General features: G+C 35.7%; 1 protein-coding gene and 1 pseudogene across 1 annotated transcript; one reads left to right on the top strand and one right to left on the bottom strand.

Annotated features, from left to right (window-relative positions):
- Positions 1 to 7787: 7787 nt before the first annotated feature.
- On the bottom strand, positions 7788 to 8729 carry LOC133088084 (olfactory receptor 10K1). The gene has a single exon (XM_061185865.1). It carries the CDS (start codon positions 8727 to 8729, stop codon positions 7788 to 7790), a length of 942 nt encoding a protein of 313 aa, XP_061041848.1.
- Positions 8730 to 15636: 6907 nt separating this feature from the next.
- Positions 15637 to 16606, top strand: LOC133087044 (olfactory receptor 10T2-like; annotated as a pseudogene).
- The last annotated feature ends 3828 nt before the right edge of the window (positions 16607 to 20434 follow it).

Here is a 20434-nt window from a genome sequence, read left to right on the forward strand (position 1 = left end):
TTGACTGTACTTACCCCAGTCTGGAATGCTGCATAAAATATTTGGTAAATAGCAGATAGTGTTTTTTGGAAATAACTATTGATTTATTCATTGACAAATATTTGTGGAGTTTCTGTTACATGCCAGGCACTATGCTAAGTACTGTGGGTAAATAAAAGATGAAATGGCAAGGACCCTGGTTACAAGTAGCTTATAGTCTACTGGAGATAAGACCTTTACACAAAGTAGAACATGAAGTATCATAAAAGGAATATGGGAATTCTATAGGGGAAAAGACTTGTTACTTACAGATTCTGGGATCTGAGACAGCTGCATGGCAGAGAGATGGCAGTTGAAATAAACTGGGAAGAATATTTTGGATTTGGACATGAAGACATAAGCAGGAAAGAAAATAAAGGTCCTACAGACCATTTCAAGTCATTATACCTTTTATAAAAGAGCCATAGAGAGGCTGCTGCCACAGTCCTTCGGGTGTGTGGACAAACAAGTGGTATTGCTATTTTCTGAATTTGGAAAAGAGGATATTACACGTTCAAAGAAAGCTTGGAGAAAATAAAAAGATGGAAAAAGAAAAGGACATATAGCATAATTAAGTTGCCTCTTCAACAAGGGGAAAGAGCAAATTGATTTTTCATTATTTTGCTCAATAACTCTTCATCACTTGTAAGGTAAAGCCAATTTCTTAAGTTGGTTAAAAAGGCAACTAATTTTACCCCTTATCTACATTTGCAACCTAAATTTTAATCACACAGGACTTGCACTAAAATACATAGAGTTTTCTATATATGCCTTTGTATTTCAAGACTTCTTGGAGAGAGAGAGAGAGAAAGAAATGTCAGCCTCAAATATCCTCTAACTTTCATCTGTGATCTACTCATTCTTCATACTTTTTAAAGTCACCAGTTATTGAACTTTCTCTAATCTGTCTAGGAAGAATTTGTTGTTTCTAGTATATTTAAAGCTTAATATATTTAACGGTTGTTTCATGTGTCTTTATCAAAATACTCAACATGTTACATCCAAATTATTGTCTCCTGATTGTCTCTCCAATAGACCAGACAGCCTCAAGGATAAATACCACAACATATGCTCTGCGAATTCTCAAAACATAACCCAATATTTAAATATATGGAATATATGAAATATAAAGTCTTGATGAATAAATAAATAGTCCATTAATGAATTAATAATGATCTCAGTTCACTTTACAGCAGCTTGGTCCCCTTTGCACCACCATGTGCCTCCTAAGTAAAAATATTTTTATGTTCTCCTTATGTTCCATGTTCTGTATAAATTTTTGTTTTCTTTCTTTCTTATACTGTATCCCCTTATGAAAAAATCAAAACTTACCCTGTGGCCCTGCCTTCCTCTTGATCTTGGTCTTTATCTTTATCCTTACATTTTTCACCATCGAACTGCCCTTTCTATCATTTGATCACATTTTCTATTTTCCACTACTAACAACTAGAGGATAACAGATCACTGGCTCCAGGGAAAACCCAACAATTTTAAAATTTGACATAAAAATAAGTGGATTGTCACTGCTCTTCTCAATACGGAAATAAGAGTTCCTAAATAAAAATAAAAATTTCACATTTTTTTCAAATCGGAGTTTAGTGCCCAGTAACATGCAGGTGTCTTCATTTTCGGACACATCCTGGAATCTTCTATGAAGGTTTCTAGGTGAAATTTGCCAAAATTATCTTCACTGTCATAATGTCCAAGGGCTCGTCTACCATTTTCTACAAACTCTGGACCATTATAAGAAAACTATATACATTGCTCTACACAAAAATATCACCTGTACCTTGGATAGTTTAGGTATGTCCTCAATGAGTATGACAATGGTCTTCTTTTTTACATTAGCAATGACTTCAATGCCTTGGTTAGTAATTGAAATGTTTATCTCCATAGGGATCTAATTACCACATTTTGCCCAATGCTTGTCCATAATTTCCCCAATTAGCAAGTAGAACTATGGTAATACACTATGAGAATTAGTTGGTCAAAGAAAAGTTCCTTTCTAATATACTGTGGAAATTAGTTTGTTTCCTCCCAGAAATTCTCTGGGGACTTATTAGAGAGGTGGAGGTTTTCTTGGTCCTATTTGTTAAAACAGACAGGTAATTTGTTAATTACCTCCTTTGAGTATCCCTACCTAATGACTAAATTTTTATTCTTAGTTTTGAGAAAAATATCCATTTCATATTCACATTTCTGAAAGTTAGAAGAGAGGAAGAAAGATACAAAGAATAGAGGACAGAAAATTAGAAGGGCAGAAGCAACATAGGTCTTTCAGGCACATGAGAAACTTATTTGTTCCTGGAATATAACATGAGCATGATTGATATTTGTTCAATAAATAAAGAAAGAAAATTTGGGTTCTGGAGTAAGATGTCATAGTGCCCTGTTTTAGGTATTGGCTGAGACTTCTCAGGAGTCTACCTCCTAATTTCACATTGCATATTTATTCCCTCTGCCAGTGAGTCCAGACACTTTGGGCTAGAAATGGGGAAATACTAGACACTCATAGATGTCTCTCTCAGGGGCTTGTGTGACCTGCTCTTGTACAAATTATATGAGATGCCGCAAGCAGGAAGAGGAGAAGAAAATTCCAAGGTATTAAGTAAGAATTTGATGACTAGGACTTGGTGGCTTCTCTCTCCTTCAGTTATGTAACAGATTGGGACCATGGCTAGATCTTCAGGAAATCTTTCAGTGAGAAGATTCATCTGAAAGCTATATATTTCCCCTGAATCTGGGTAGGCTGAATGACTATTTGTTCCAATAGATTATAGCAAAATTGATGTTATATGGTTTATAAACTCTGGTCTCTAGAGCCTGTCAACTTCTACTTCCTAATTCTTGGAACATCAACTTATTTTTTATATATTGGAGTAGAGTTGATTAACAATATTGTGTTAATTTCAGGTGTACAGCAAATGATTCAGTTATACATACACATGTATCTATTCTTTTTCAAATTATTTTCCCATATAGGCCATTACAGTGTATTGAGCAGTATTCCCTGTGCTATACAGTAAGTCCTTGTTGGTTATCTATTTTAAATATAGTAGTATGTAAATGTCAATACAAAATTCCAAATCTATCCCTACCCCCCAACCCTTACCCCTGGTAACCATAAGTTCATTCTTTAAGTCTGTGAGGCTGTTTCTGTTTTGTAAATAAGTTCAGTTGTATCATATTTTTTAGATTCTGCATATAAGCGATATCATATGATATTTGTCTTTGTCTGACTTACTTCACTTAGTATGATAATCTCCAGGTCCATCCATGTTGCTACAAATGGCATTATTTCATTCTTTTTAATGGCTGAGTAATACTCCTTTGTATATATGTACCACAATATACAAGTACCATATGTACTTCTTTATCCATTCATCTGTTGATGGACATTTGGGTTGCTTCCATGTCTTGGCTATTGTAAACAGCTCTGAAATGAACATTGGGATGCATATATCCTTTCAAACCATGTTTTTCTCTGGATATATGCCCAGAAGTGAGATTGCTGGATCATATGGTAGCTCTATTTTTAGTTTCTTAAGGAATGTCCATACTGTTCTCCACAGTGGCTGTACCAATTTACATTCCCACCAACAGTGTAGGAGGGTTCCTTTTTCTGCACACCCTCTCCAGCATTTATTATTTGTAGACTTTTTGCTGATGGACATTCTGATCTGTGTGAGGTGATTCCTCATTTTAGTTTTGAATTGCATCTGTCTAATAATTAGAGATGTTGAGCATCTTTTCATGTGTCACTTGGCCATCTTGGAACATCAACTTTTATTCCCTACACATGTTTTTTTTTAATGAAATTTATTTGATTTACAATATTATATTAGTTTCAGGTATACAACATAGTGATTCAATTTTATTGTGGATTACACTCCATTTACAATTATTATAAAACATTGGCTATATTCCTTCCATTGTACAGTATATACTGATAGCTATTTATTTTATACATAGTAAGTTATACCTCTTAATCTCCTACCCCCATCTTGCCCATCCTGCCTTCTCTCTCCCCATTGGTAACCACTAGTTTGTTCTCTATATCTGTGAGTCTCTCTGTTTTGTTATAATCACTTGTTTGTTTTATTTTTTTAGATTCCACATATAAATATAACATACAATATTTATCTTTGTCTGTCTAAGTTCACTAAGCATAATACCCTCCAGGTCCATTCATGTTATTGCAAACGGCAAAATTTCATTATTTTTGTGACAGTAATATTCCCTTGTGTGTATATATATTTATATATATACCTCACACCTTCTTTATCCATTCATCTGTTGATGGACACATAAGTTGCTTCCATAGGTTGGTTTATTATAAATAAAGCTGCTATGAACATTGGGGTGCATGTATCTTTTTGAATTAGTGTTTTCATTTTCTTCAGATATATGCCAAGGAGTGGAATTGCTGGATCATATGGTATTTTTATTTTTAGTTTTCTGAGGAAACTTGATAGTGTTTTCCATAGTGGCTGCACCAATTACATTCCAATAAACAGTGTGCTGGGGTACCCTTTTTTCCACATACTTGCCAACATTTGTTATTTGCAGACTTTTTGATGATAGTCATTCTGACAGGCGTGAGGTGATATCTCATGGTTTTGATTTGTATTTCTCTGATTATTAGTGATGTTGAGCACTTTTCATGTACCTGTTTGTCATCTGTATATCTTCTTTGGAAAAATGTCTATTCAGGTCTTCTGCCCATTTTTAAATCTTTTTTTATATTGAGTTGTGTGAGCTGTTTATATATTTTGGATATTAACCCCTTATTGGTCACATCATTTGCACATATTTTCTCCCATTCAGTAGGGTAAACCTTTTGTCAGTGGTTTCCTTTTCTGTGCAAAAGTTTTTACGTTTAGTTAGGTCCCATTCGTTTATTTTTGCTTTTGTTTCTTTTGCTATAGGAGACAGATCCAAAAAAAAATATTGCTACGATTTCTGTCAAAGCATGTTCTACTTATATTTTTTTCTGGAAGTTTTATGGTTTCCAGTCTTTTTTTTTTTTTTTTTTTTTTTATTTATTTTTGTCTGCGTTGGGTCTTCGTTTCTGTGCAAGGGCTTTCTCCAGTTGCGGCAAGCGGGGGCCACTCTTCATCGCGGTGCGTGGGCCTCTCACTATCGCGGCCTCTCTTGCTGCGGAGCACAGGCTCCAGACGCGCAGGCTCGGTAATTGTGGCTCACGGGCCCAGCTGCTCCGCGGCACGTGGCATCTTCCCAGACCAGGGCTCGAACCCGTGTTCCCTGCATTGGCAGGCAGATACTCAACCACTGCGCCACCAGGGAAGCACCAAAAGCACCAGATTTGCACACAGCCAACATTTAACATGAACTAACGAGTCACATAAGTGACCAATTTTGTAAATGGTCTTTCAGCCCTAGTTGGGCCAACCAAGGTGACCTCACAAAAAGTAGATACAAGCTGTCCCATGAAGCCTTGCCAAAATTGTGGATTTGTGTGTAAAATAAATAACTGTTGTTATCTTAGCTAAACTACAGGGTAATTTGCTAAATGGAAATAAATAACTAGAACAGAATTTGGTATCTAAAGTCAGGGTGCTATTATAATTAAAACTTTAAAAATATGGCATTGAGTTTGGACTTGATGGTAGGAAAATCTGTAAAGCCTTAAGGAATCTATCACTGAAAGGTGTAAGAGCCTTGAGCCCACCGTTGGTAAGCATTTGAAGGACAGACAGGAAGCTGTTATTATAGTTTGGTAAAAGGGGGCATTTACATGCTTTCTTGGAAAATTTGCATTACTATAGCCTGGAACACAGAAAAATCAGTTATTAAACTCATGAGAAATTTCTAGGAAGATTATAGAAAGTGCCGATCAATGATAACATATGAGAAGAAAGAAATGAACAAAATAAGGTGTCGTTAAGCTTCTGAGAAGAATTTAGAACTATAAAGAATCCAGAACTTCCTAGGTTTGAAAATAAAGCTTTTCCCATCCAATCCCCAATCTCTCCCAGCAAAGATTCTGAAAGTAAGAAATGGCTTCAAGGGAAAGATTAAATTCAAGGTACTTCAGGAAACTATTGCCTCAGGGTAAAGATCTTAAGAATGTCACTATAAGACTGTAAGACTTTCTGTTAGAGCTCAGAAATATTTAAGTTTATGCCAAGTAAGTTTTAGACTTTTAATTCCATGTTGTCTGCAATAAAAATTTGTGGAAGTGCCTTTCTTTACAGGAATCCAAATGTATGGTTTATCTTTTGAGTGATGTTATTAGTATTAAGATTGGATTTATACAGATGTCTTCATGTTACCTCACTCCATCCCTTTGTGAACAAAGGCATAATTTGGTGTAATGACTAAACAGATTTGGTCAAGGAGAGCACAGGTGTTGAACAGGGCTAAGCAAAATTACTCCTATGGAAATAAAATAGAATTTGGGGATCTTGTTCAGTTTGACTTCCCACCCTTCTCCTGAAGGAAAAATTCCTTTATATCTCAGAATAATTTCAATAAAGAATATTGAAGAAAACCAAACCGTGTTGACAAGCTTGTGTTTAATATAAAATCTGTGCCTTCAGGAAATTCAGATTCATTATATTAAAAACAATCTTGTCGACCCTGTTCCTGGTACCGTACCTGGAACTAAAGAGAAGTTTGTACTATGAATAACCTTGCTTATTCTGCCATCTTCTGCTGCCGAGCTTGCTCAGCTACCTTCATGTCCTGTCTTGGTGAATGTCAGCTCATCCATGTAGGCAGCCACACACCTGAACATGACTTCACCACTCTTTTTTAAAAATTATTCTTCCAGAGAAGAAGCAGCACATGAGAAAACATGGCAGACTATAGAATCGTGTTACTTCGAGGACCAGCAAATAGTGGATTAGCTTCAGAGGGCACAACAAGGCACATATGAGAAATGGATAATAATAATGTTAGAAATAATAATGCCACAGAGGTGGCGGGGACTAGGTGATAAATCCTTGGCTTCATCCTCTATGGAAAGAGGAGTCACTGAAGAACTTTTCCATGGATTTTCTGGACATTAGGGAAGTCTTGCTCTTCACCCTATTAATATTAACTCTACCCCTTTGCTAGATTGCTTGAGATACTTCAGCAATTATTCCATGTTAGCAGCTGCCTTGAAGAGAATAAATAAGTATGATATTCGGGGAATGAATTTGGGGCCTATGACAGGATAATATTAGAAGGGCATACGTATATAGGAAGGAAACTCCATAATAAGGTTCCAGTCTCAAACAAGGAAAGGACAAAACAATCCCAAGTAAAGGCAAAGCCATTTCAATATGTAGATTTGGTGGGGGGTGGAATCAAGGACCAAAAAGGGACACTAAAGTTTGCTGTAGAATGGAGGGGACCAAGGTTGCCTGTTGTCTTCTGGAAAGGAAGAACTCATATCAGGAGGGGTAGGAATAGATAGTCATATATTCTTCTGTTCCTTTGAACTAGACAGCTTTGGTGCATCTTTGCTCTCATCAATGGATTTATTTGTTTTTGAATAATAAATCTTTATAGCAGTAAAATGTGATGAAATTTATTCTAGAAATGAGTAATCTTTTCACATGTTTACATAGCCTTCTTAGAGCATTACTCATGGCAGAAAGCCAGAATGTCTTATCTTCTTTGAGCCTCATTCTCTTCATATGAAAAATGTCTTTACATTACAGCATGTTCTACATTTAAATGAGAAAATATTTGAAAGCACACATTTTACTTGGCACATAAAAGGCATACAATTAACTGAACAGTTAATAACTGGCTCTTTAATTAACAGGATATGAAGTCTGGACCATTGTTCTTCGAACGGCTGATTTGAATTCCTTATTCCTCAGACTGTAAACCATTGGATTGAACAATGGAGTGAGGATGGTATAAGACACAGATATTAGGGTGTCTTGACTTGAAGAGTAATGGGATTTGGGCCTTAAGTAGATGAAAGAGGCACAACCATAATGAACAGTTACCACAATGAGATGGGAGGCACAAGTAGAGAAGGCTTTGTACCTTGCAACAGAGGATGGGATTTTTAGAATGGCAGAGATGATACGGATATAGGAAACCAGGATAAGTAACAGTGGAATAATCAAGGCAAACACACCAAGCATGAATATGACCAACTGACTGAGGCGAGAGTGATGAGATGCCAGCTTGAGAACAGGAGAAATGTCACAGAAGAAGTGGTGTAGTTGGTTGGAGGAGTGGAAAGGCAAGTGAAATACCAGGGAGGTGGTGACCAGTGAGACAGTGAAGCCACAGGCACAGGCAGCAGCCACAAGTCCCACACACACCCCATAACCCATGAGCACTGTGTAACGCAGAGGGTTACAGATGGCCACATAGCGATCATAACCCATGGCTGCCAGCAGGAAGGAGTGCGAGCAACCTAGGAAGAGGAAGGAAAACATCTGGATAGAACAGCCCAAGAAGGAGATGGTCTTCTTCTGTGCTAGCAGGTCAACCAGCATCTTGGGTACAAGGATGAAGGTGTAACAAGTCTCAAAACAGGAGAGTACAGCAAGGAAGAAGTACATAGGCGTGTGGAGGGCTCTGTCCAGGACAATGGTGGAAATGATGATGGCATTTGTGCCCAGGGTGAACAGGTAGATGAGCAGGAAGACAATGAAGAGCAGCCGCTGCAGCCCAGCCAGAGATGAGAAGCCAAGGAAGACAAACTGTCTCACCAAGGTCTCATTGACCCATTCCATGGTCACGTTATTAGGAGAGCCAGAGGCCAGGATCCAGGGAGGGAGAAATACACAGGGAACTCAGCACAAAGCCTACAGGTGGCAGGCATTTCCAGATGTTTGGTGGAACTCATTCATTTTCTCCAAAAATACCTGCCAAAATAAGAATTAAGGCTAAATATGGAACAGAACAACTGATGACCAATTAGAAGACTTTTTTCCAAGACCAAAAACATGTTATCTCTCTAGCTAAGGATTAAGGAATTATCTGGTTTTTTCCCCTTGTATCTTACTTATGGATTATTGTGTTTTCCTTGCTCACTACAAGCCTAAGGAAAACAGCTCTCCAAAAGTGAAAAATATGGTAAACTTCAGCTATCTGAACTTGATCAGAAAGTGGAATGAAAGAATGAGTAATGTTCAGACACAGCAGGTGAATTTCAGTTTATCCAACCACAAATGGGGAAGGAAAAGAAGAACTAGATTATCTCTGAGCAAAACTGTGAGGAGATTTGTGTTTATTGACAACTTATTATATGATAAGATATGTGGTAAGAATATCATATACCTTATGTCAATCACTCATTATAACAATTTTATGTCAATAGGCAAAACAATATGAAAAAGAGAAAAAAACTTTAGTTTTCAGACCAGTTAGAAACATTACTGGAAGTTCCACAAACTAGAGCACTGAGCCAAGGGTGGAATAGAAGATAACATTAGTTTAAAGAAAATTTTCTCCTTTTCTTAGAAAAAGAAGAATCATCTACTGTTAGAAAGAGTCTCATTTACTTTGTGGCATTTTAAACACACTTCACTTTTCCTGTTCTGAGATGCCTCAGAAAAATAGAGTTTTACAAAAATGGCAAGACCTTCCTTGTCACACAGAGTGACAGAGAATGTGACAATTGGGCAGTTTTCCAGGATTACAACTCCTGATCAAATCATAGGCTTTATATATTTTGCATATTGTTATGTCAATAAGATTCCTTTTGGATATTCTGCTACTAAACACAGTTTGCACACTGATAGAAAAAATTATTTCTAAAGTCGTTTTTAGGGCTTATATCAGATCATTTTTTCATGGGTGTATTTCCCAACTGCCTAAGCCTAAGAAGTAAAGAAAGTGTTCTTTGTATGCAAAATCATTTAACATTTATTGGTTGTATCCAGTCTTCATTTGTACACTTTTCAGTATATTTAAACTTTTACATCATTATGTGTTGAGGAATTGTTTGCATCTGCTACCAGAATTTTGTTTTTGCATTTTTCATGATAATAGCAAACCTTGGCTTTCTAGACCTTAAGTTAAGTGGTCGGAAATTTCTGAAACTCACTATACCTATCCTTAGAATTTGAAGATAAGTTTTGTTCTTTCTTAATTACTAGAAATTGGTCATAAACTTAGTAGGTGTAATTATTTGAAGTTAATATTAGGATAGTCACACATTCTGGTTTTAAAGTTCTTCAACACAAATAATAGGAATGTTTTTCATTCTGTAACTCTAAAGGTATCTCTATTATATATAAATATAAAGAAAGTAAATACCATATATATCCCTGTTATATACATACATTTGTATGTGTATACTTATATATATTGGTATAATATACATATGTTTTCTATATGAAGAAAGGCAAACTGACAAGGCAGTTTCCCTGTAAAATACCTCCACCTGGACAAAGGGACCCTGTCTCTTTCAAAACACTGAGGGAAATCTAAATTTATGATCATTGCTTATCCTTTTCTTATTACTTTCCCAAGATTTTTCTGGATCTACTGTCAACTAATCCACACCTCATCCCCAATATATTCTCACTCCACTGAGTATGAATTATAGAGTAGACCACAGGAGCTAGAATTATCTGATGCTGAAGGAGCACCTGTTTCTCCCCAATACCAAAAACAAAAATACAAAAAAAGAAAACTGTTTAGATTATTTGTCACTCAAACCCATGAGAGCAGCTGATTTCAGTTAAGGGGATTTTTACATACACTTACTATAACCCCACAGTCTAAATGAGTTGTATGATTGATATATTTTCCCTTTTCGTGGTGTATGGAGACTCACTGGCACAGTATATCTGAGAAGGTAGCCCCCATCTGCTCAAGAAGACATCAAAGACCACCAGAGCGTGTTATATCAGTACTAAGGATAGAAAGACATAAGGGCAGAAGAATAAAAAGATCTTCCAGCAAATACCCACAGGCTATAAAATTAAGGTAAAAGATCCCTCAGTTTGGAGTGAGAAGATCTATATTTCAGGTCTAGCTTTGTGTGACTTAGGGCAAGGTACTTAACTTGGATATTCAGTCTTTTTATTTTTAAAATTAAAGGCGATATGGCAATAATTGTAATAAACTGTTGAAAGTACTTAAACGGAGGCTCCTTGAATAACATGTTGCAGAAGAAGTTTTGACTTAGGGTAAAATTTGAATACTAACCCTTAAGATACTTTTCAACTCAGAGACTCCAAAATTCTCTAGTTAGATGATCCCTAAATTCCCTTTATGATATTCTAGAACCAAGCAATGGAATTCATGTTATGATCCTTTGAGATGACACTTCTGCACCTTATTTTTCTAACTCCTTCGATGCTCCAAAAAATTTTATATAATTTAAGCTTAAATAGTGACTCAATAATTGAGGGTACTGGGTACCTCAAAAAGGGGGCAAATCTACAAATTTTTCTGATGCAAAATTTTGATGTTTTCAAATACTTATCTTAGGGAAAAAAATCCGTCAGTTAACTGAGAGAAATTATGTACACAGCCTCAGATATTAAAGAAGTGGAATTTTTGTATTCTTAGATACACATGAAAATCCTGAATTGCCTTATTAAAATGGAGCTTAAGTATTAGATTATAACTAAAAATATGCATCCATGAGTACACAGCAGATAGAGAAATGAGGATTTAGTTAAGTATGTGTTTCATGTAGTCCATGAGGCAACCAGTTCAAAATAAGAAAAAATAAAGAAAGAAAAGAAAATCTAGCTGGCAGCAAAAATGACCCAATCTGATCATTAAGAAAAATTCAGAGAACTATATGGACGATGCCAAATCACTTTTAGTACCTGAAGTTAAAAGCAGCCCATGATTCTCCTTCTTATCCTTGCCACTTGCCAGAATTGCAATTGGGGGGCCAATGTTCACAAGCACTAGCCCTCACTCAGGTCTAGACCCCACAAAACCCCAGACTAGAGCAATATTCCCACTGCTCAGTAAGTACCTACATTGCTCTCCTCCTTTCAATTCAGACAGAAACATTCAGGATCTGGGATCCCTTGACAAGTAGATTCTAAGCCAAAGACCAGAACCTGAAGAAATATCAGCAAAAGAGAGTGAATCTGCCTTGGGACAGAAGCTCTCCTCTGCATCTTCCTCTATCCATCAGGACTCTCAACTTGTCCAGCCAAAGTCATTATCTTTAGAAATTCTGGTGACCAACATGGAGTGTGGTTATTAGAAGTATATACTGATCGTTGGACTCCTGAGGCTTGATCTACTGCACTGGAGACATTGCCCTGGGGTTAATTAGAAGTCAAGGTTATTTTGAAAAATAATGTCATAAGTTTCTCAAAGGTAGCCTTAGTTGAGGTACCTGAGGAGTAGGAGCCGTAAGCATAATTAGCCTATGTCTTCACTGGAAGTTGAGCCCATATGTTATGGATTCTGAAGGAAAAATCACCACAATTAAGACTGTAATGCAGAGGCCAAGTGGAAACTTTTCATTGAATATTAAGTCAGGAAACTGGTATATTTGTCCAGTGATTCTCAAATTTAGTGTTTATAAGTCAAAAGAGGGCTTAATTGCAAATTTATCTTCTCAGGTTTTTGTCCATAGAAATCCTAATTAGAACCATTGGGGTGTTCTGCCAAAACCTAAATTTTTAACAAGTGTCTTAAACCTATTTGAACATTATCATTAAATTTCTTATCTTAATTTTTTTTAACTAGAATAACTATATATATAAAGTTGTCAATTTCATCCAAGCTAATCTAAAAGCAATATAATTCCATTCCAAACCCCAGCATGAATTGTGAAGGCAACCTGACAATACAAATTTCTAAAGTTTACATGGAATAATAAGACATTTTTGAAAAAGGAAAAGTGATATAGAGGCTCACTTTTCCCAATAGTAAGATGCCTTAGTGATAAAGAGAGCTTGCTACTGGAGTAGGAAGAGTTAAATATTACAAAGAGACAGAAAGGAGAGCTCAGACATTAATCTATGTATATTTGGAAACTTGTTCTTTAATAGAAATTACCTCATAAGTCAGTAAGGAAACTGTACTTAGAAAATAATAATGGGAAACCTGGCTCCTTCTATGTACACATCACTCATTATGAGGTGTCATACAGAAAATTAAATGGCTTACTGAAGGCTCAGATAGAGCACCACCTGTGTGACAACACATGATGGAACCTCACATGTCTACTCAAGGCAGTGTATACTCTGAACTAGCAAACAATGTATTGTGCCTATTCTCCAATAACAAGAATATGTAAGTCTGGGAATCAATGTAAGGGGAGACGGAAATGATTCTTTTCATTATTACCTCTAATGACTTCATAATAATGAGCTTCATAGTTTAGAGGTGTTACTTTCCAAAGAAGTGTTGTTTCTATCAGGAAACACAAAAACAGAAATTGAGACTTGCCTTTGGTTACTTCAGTCTACTTTGTTCTATTGTACAAATACTCTACAGACAGAAAGGGGCTTTTACACTAGGTAGGGTAATTGATCCTATTTTTTTTTTATGATTGCTACATATTTGATTTTATTTTTCTGAAAATGTTTTGCTTAATATAAAAATTTAAACTTAAATTATAGATCTGTAAGTTATAGATAGACCATAAATGCATAGATTTAGTTCTGGGCTCTATTCTGTTCTGTTGGTCTATGTTTTTGATTTTGCCAGAGGCATACCATTTTGATTACTGTAGCTTTGTAATATATTTTGAAATCATAAAATGTGCAGCCTCAAGCTTTGCTGTTCTTCTTCAAGATTGCTTTGACTATTCAGTGTCCTTCGTGGTTCTATATTAATTTCAAGACTTTTTTTCTATTTCTGTAAAGAATGCTTATAGGATTTGGATAGGGATTGCATTTAGTTTGTAGACCACTTTGGGTAGTATAGACATTTTAACAATATTCATTCTTTCAGCCCATGAACACTGAACCTTTTTCCATTTATCTGTTTCTTTACTAATTTCCTTTCTCAATATTTTATAGTTTTCAGTGTACAAGTTTTTCACCTCTTTGGCTAAGTTAATACCTAAATATTTTATTCTTTCTGTTGCTATTGTGAATGAGATTGTTTTCTTAATTTCCTTTTTGGATAATTCATTGTTTGTGTATAGAAAAACGGCTGATTTTTATGTTGATTTTGTATCTGCTACTTTACTAAATTTGTTTACTACTTCCAATAGTTTTTCTGATTGAATTGTTAGCATTTTCTACATGTATGATTGTACCATCTGCAAATAGAAGTAATTTAACTTTTCTCATTCTGATTTGGATGCTTTTTATTTCTTTTTCTTGTCTAATTGTTTTGGCTAGGACTTCTAGTACTATGCTGATTAGGAGTGATGAGAGTGGGAACCCTCCCTACTGTATCCAATTTTAGAGAAAAACCTTCAATTTTCTCCTACCGATTATGATTTAGCTGTTGGCTTTTCATGTATAAACTTTACTGGGTTAAGGTAAGTTCTTTGGAGAGAGTTTTAATCATTACTGGATGTTGAATTTTTTCAAATACTTTTTCTACATCTATAGATTTTATCATGCATTTTATTTTATTTTATTAATGTGGTATAGTACATTGATTGATTTGTATATCTTCAACCATCCTTGCATCCAAAGAATAATATGAATAAATTTAACATTCTCTTATATTTATCAATAATTTCCTAGTATTTTGTTAAGGATTTTTGCATCTATGTTCATCAGGGATGTTGGCCTGTAGTTTTCCTGTTGTGTCTTAATATGGCCTTGGTATTAGGGTGATGTTAGCCTCATAATTTGAGTTTGAAAGTGTTCTTTCTTCTTTGATTTTTTTGGAAGAGTTTAATAAAGATTGGTATTAATTCTTTGCATGTTTGGTAAAATTCACCCATGAAACCATCTGGTCCTGGACTTTTCTTTGCTGGGAGATTTTTGATTACTGATAAATCTCTTTATCTGTTAATTGTCTGTTTAAGCTTTCTATTTCTTCTTGATACAGTTTTGGTAGATTAATTTTTCTAGAAATTTGTTCATTTCTTCTAAATTATCCAATTTATAGGTGCACAATTGTTGATAATATTCATTTATGTCCCTTTTTTAAATTCTGAGGCATACATTATAATATCTTCTCTCTCATTTTTTATTTTATTTATTTCAGTCTTCTCTTTCATTCTACTTAGCTGAGACTATATCAATTTTGTTTATTTTTTCAAAAAAACAGCTTTTAGTTTTATTGATTTTTTATGTTTTTTTTCTAGTCTATATTTGATTGATTTCTTCTCTAAGTTCATCATTTTACTCCTTCTGTTAAGTTTAGGTGAACTCATGTCAATTAAGCAAATGGTTTAATTTTTTTAAGCTTCAGTTTCTTCTTCCATAAAATGGCAGGATTGGATGAGATGAGCTTGAAATCACTTACTGATTTAATGAACTTTATATGAATCTTCTGTGCAAATAAGAATACAAAGAATGAAAACAACTTACAAAAATAAATTTCTTCAGATATCATTGAATTGGGATATTACTTACATCACTACTCTTCATTCCTCATGCTTTCCCCTCATTCCCTGATCAGTGTGCTTAACTTGTTACTCATTTTTTCATACCAGTATTATTAGCTTTGTACAGAAACATATTTGTGGTTTCCATGGGAGCATTTCACTTTTGTCAAATTCTTTCTGTTCTGAATGTTAGGATGTCTGAGTCAGAATACCAGTGCTTATTGGAGAGACAGAACCAGAATATGATCACTGAGTCCAACATTATACGATTCTCAAACCTGGGACATCTGTAAACCTTTCTCTTCTTTATTTTCCTCCTGGACTACCTGACCATTCTGATGGCCAATGCAACCATCATGACTGTCATTCATCTGAATTGGGCTTTGCACACCTCTATGTACTTCTTTCTCTTTGGCCTCTCCTGCTTTGAAATCTGCTTTACCTTTGTCATTGTACCAAAATGCTGACCAAGGGCTTTCCACAAGTCTGATTATTTGTTTCTCTGGGTGTGTTTCCCAGCTCTATTTCTCTGTGGGCTTGGCTTGAACCAACTGTTTCCTAATTGCTGTGATGAGCTATGATTGCTATGTTGCCATCTGCAACCCTTTCAACTATACCCTCATTGTCAGCTGAGCCACCTGCATGCAGTTGGTTTTAGCCTCAGGCTTCTGTGGTTTCCTGATCTCTGTGGTTGCCAACGTCCTGGTGTTTAGTGTACCCTTCTCTGCCTCCAACTGAATCAACCACTTTTTCTGTGGCATTTCCCCTGTCATAAAACTGGGCTGCACAGACACCAACCAGAAGGAGATGGTTATCTTCTTCCTCAACATTCTGGTATTGCTGGTTCCCTTAGTGTTGATCTTCATCTCCTATGTCTTCATTGTTTCCACCATCCTCAAGATCTCCTCAGCGGAGGGACAGCATAAGGCCTTTGCCACCTGTGTCTCCCACCTCACTGTGGTTATTTTCCACTATGGCTTTGCTTCCTTTATGTACTTGAGGCCCACATCCCTTTTCTCCTGCTATAAGGACCAACTTGTGGCAGTGACCTATACAGTGATCACCCCACTATTCAGCCCCCTTGTCTGCACACTGAGGAATAAAGAAGTGAAGACGGCTCTGAGAAAGCTTCTCAGTAGATATTTATTTCCCAAAACTATATGAGTGAGTCAATATGTCAGGAAGGTTATATTCAAGAAAGTGTCCTAGATAAAACTTAAATTCTATAAACAAATTGATTTTTTAATCAAAAAATAGAAGTAAAGCCTTCAAGTCACCTTAATCTTTTTTTAATTGGAAAGTCCTTCTGACTGGAGTGGCCAAGATAGTGGATTAGGGAGACTCTGAGCTCAACTCCTTCCACAGACACACCAAAATTACAACTATTTACAGACCAACTATTGAAGAGAAAGACTGGAAGGCTAGCAGAAAAGATCTTCTACAACTAAAGATATAAAGAAGGACCCACAACAAGAAGGATAGGAGGGGCAGAGATGGGGTATAGTAACAACCCATAACCCTGAGTGGGCAATCCACAAACAGAGGATAATTGCAATTCTTATGGAGAATCTCTGCACCTGGAAGATGACACCCAAGAAGGTTTGGCTTTGAAAACCAGAAGGGCTTACTTTTGGGAGAGCCAGAGGGCTGTACAAAGCAGAGATTTCACTCTTAAAGAGCACACACAAAATCCCACACACTCCAGGACCCAGGGAGGAGGCAGTAATTTGAAATGACCCTGGGTCAGACCCACCTGCTGATCTTGGAGAGTCTCCTGGAGAGGCAGGAGGCAGCTAGTGCTCACCCTGGGGACATAGTAACTGGCAGAAGCCATTTATGGGAGCTCATTCTACCATAAGGACACTCATGCTGGCAAGTGCCGTTTTAGAGTCCTCCCTCTAGCTTATCAGCACCAGGACTTGGTCACCCACAAGACTGTACTGTGAAGTCACAGGCCAATCAGCTAGCCAGGAAGGGACACAGGCCCATGCACCAGCATGCTGGGTCCTAAGGGACCTTGTCCTGACCACCAGAGGGCCCAGGACCCAGTCTCACCTACCAGTGAGTCTGACATCAACTTAAGGATGCCCAGGGCCCTCAGACAGAGACCCTGGAACACAGATCCTCCCACCAGTGGGCCATCACTAGCCCCAGGACCAGCCTCACCCACCTGTAAGGGGCACCAGCTCTGGTTCCCAGGCCCTGCAGCCAGAGACATCACGCTTACAATTATATCAAAAAGAATAAAATATGCAGGAATAAATCTAACTAAGGAGGTAAAAGACCTGTACTCAGCAATCTATAAGACAATGTTGAAAGAAATTGAAGATCACACAAATAGATAGAAAGTTATACCATACTCATGAATTGGAAGAATTAATATTGTTAAAATGGCTATACTTCCCCACACAATCTACAGATTAATGCAATCCCTATCAATGGCATTTTTCACAGAACCAAAGGCATTTTTCACAGAACTAAAACAAATAATTGTAAAAATTTTATGGAAACACAAAATACCCTGAATAGCCAAAACAATCTTGAGGAAGGAGAACAAAGCAGAATGTATCACACTCCCTGATTTCAAACTATACTACAAAGCTACAGTAGTCAAAACATTATGGCATTGGAAGAGAAACAGACTCATAGATCAATGGAACGTAATAGAGGTCCCAGAAATGAACACATATTTATATGGGCAATTAATCTATGACAAATGAGGTAAGAATATGTAGTGGGAAAAAGACAGCGTCTTCAATAAATAGTGTTAGAAACACTGGACTGCTACACGCAAACGAATCAAATGACTACTTTCTCACACTGTACACAAAAATAAACTCAAAATGGGACAAAGTCTTAGATGTATGACCTGAAATCATGAAACTTCTAGAAGAAATTTTAGGCATTACTCTCTTTGGCATTGGTCTATTAATATTTTTTGGACATGTCTCATCAAGCAAAGGGCAACAAAAGTGATTATAAACAAATGGAACTACATCAAACTAAAAAGTTTTGCACAGAAAAAAACAAAAACAAACAAACAAGTTATCAACAAAATGAAAAGAGCATCTACTAAATGGGAGAAGATATGTGGAAATGATATATCCAACAAGGGTTAGTATCTAAAATAAAAAAAAAAAGAACTAATGCAACTCAACATCAAAAAACAAAGCAACCCATTAAAAAGTGAACAGAGGATCTGAATAGACATTTTTCCAAAGAAAACAAACAAATGGCTAACAGGTGCATGACAAGATGTTCAACATCACTAATCAACAGGGAAATGCAAATTAAAACCAAAATAACATACCACCTCATGCCTGTCAGCATTGCTATTATTAAAAAAAAAGAAAGAAAGAAAAGAAATAACAAGTGTTGGTGAGGGTGTGAAGAAGAAAAGAAGCCTAATACACTACTGGTGGGAATGTAAATTGACACAACCCCTATGGAAAACAGTATGGAGTTTCCTCAAAAAATTAAAAATAAAACTACCATATGACCCATCAATTCCACTCCTGGGTATTTAACTGAAGAAAATAAAAACACTACTTTGAAGGGATATATGCACCCCTATGTTCATTGCAGCTTTGTTTACAATATCTGGGATATGGAAGCAACCTAAATGTCCATTGATAGATGAATGGGTAAAGAAGACTTAATATATATGTGTATATATACAACTGAATATTACTCAGCCATAAAAAAGAATGATATCTTGTTATTTGCAACCACATAGGTGGACCTACAGGGTGTTACAGTAAGTGAAATAAGTCAGCTAGAGAAAGACAAATATGGTCTGATTTCACATATATGTAGAATATAAAAAAAAAAATGAACAAACATAACCAAATAGAAACAGTCATATAGAGAGAGAACAAACTGGTATTTACTAGAAGGGACGAAACGAGGGGTTGGGCAAAATAGGTGAATGGGATTTAGAGGTACAAACTTCCAATTATAAAATAAATAAGTCATGAGGATGTAATGCACAGCAGAGGGAATATAGTCAATAGTATTATAATAATTTTGTATGGTGACAGTTGGTTACTAGACCTAATGTGGTGATCAATTCATAAAGTATACAAATGTTGAATCACTGTGTTGTATACCTGAAACTAATATAATATTGTATATAAACTATGCTTTAATAAAAAAGAAAATATTATTAGGGACATAGAAATTTCATAAGAATATAAAGATAAGTAAGAATTAATAAAGGAAATGCATTTGTTAAATCACCTGATAAAGTCAATAATATAAAAATAAATTATATTTCTGAGTTTCAGCAGAAAAGAAAATCTCTATGTCTAGGAATATGAAGTATGGAAATACAAAAGAACAAGAAAGGCCAAGTAATCTTAGAGAAGCACAAACCTAGATGAATTATAGTTCCCAATATAAAATATATAAGAAATTCATATGAAAAAGAGAGTACAGTATTGGTGCAAGTATACATACCTTGAGCAATGCAACAAAAAAGATAATTCAGAAATAAACCAATACATATATATTCATTTGGTCATGACAAAAGTGACACTGAAGTTCAAGTGCATCCTCTCCCATCTGGTATAAAAAATGATCTTTATAAAAAATAGTACAAGGACAAATGGATATCCACAAGAAAAAACAATTAATCTTTATCTCATACCATACACAAAAATCAATTCTACATGGATATTAGAACTAAAAGTTTAAGGGTAAGCAATAAACTTTTTAGAATAGTTTAAAAAATTATGATCTTGTGGAAGCAAAAATTATTTAAACAGCATACCAAAGCATTACTCAGAAAGCATAAGATTGATAAATTACACTTCATTAAAATTAAGAATACTTGTTTATCAAATGACACCTTAAGAGAGTGAAATACGATTTTCAGAGCCAGGATATTTGAAATGCACATGACTAATTAAATACCGATTTATAGAATGTTCGTAATTTTCTGTTAATCAATAAGGAAAAGAGATATTCCCCCTTTTTTAGTGTGCAAAATAT

Source organism: Eubalaena glacialis, chromosome 3 (assembly GCF_028564815.1).
Source record: "Eubalaena glacialis isolate mEubGla1 chromosome 3, mEubGla1.1.hap2.+ XY, whole genome shotgun sequence".
Taxonomy (NCBI): domain Eukaryota; kingdom Metazoa; phylum Chordata; class Mammalia; order Artiodactyla; family Balaenidae; genus Eubalaena; species Eubalaena glacialis.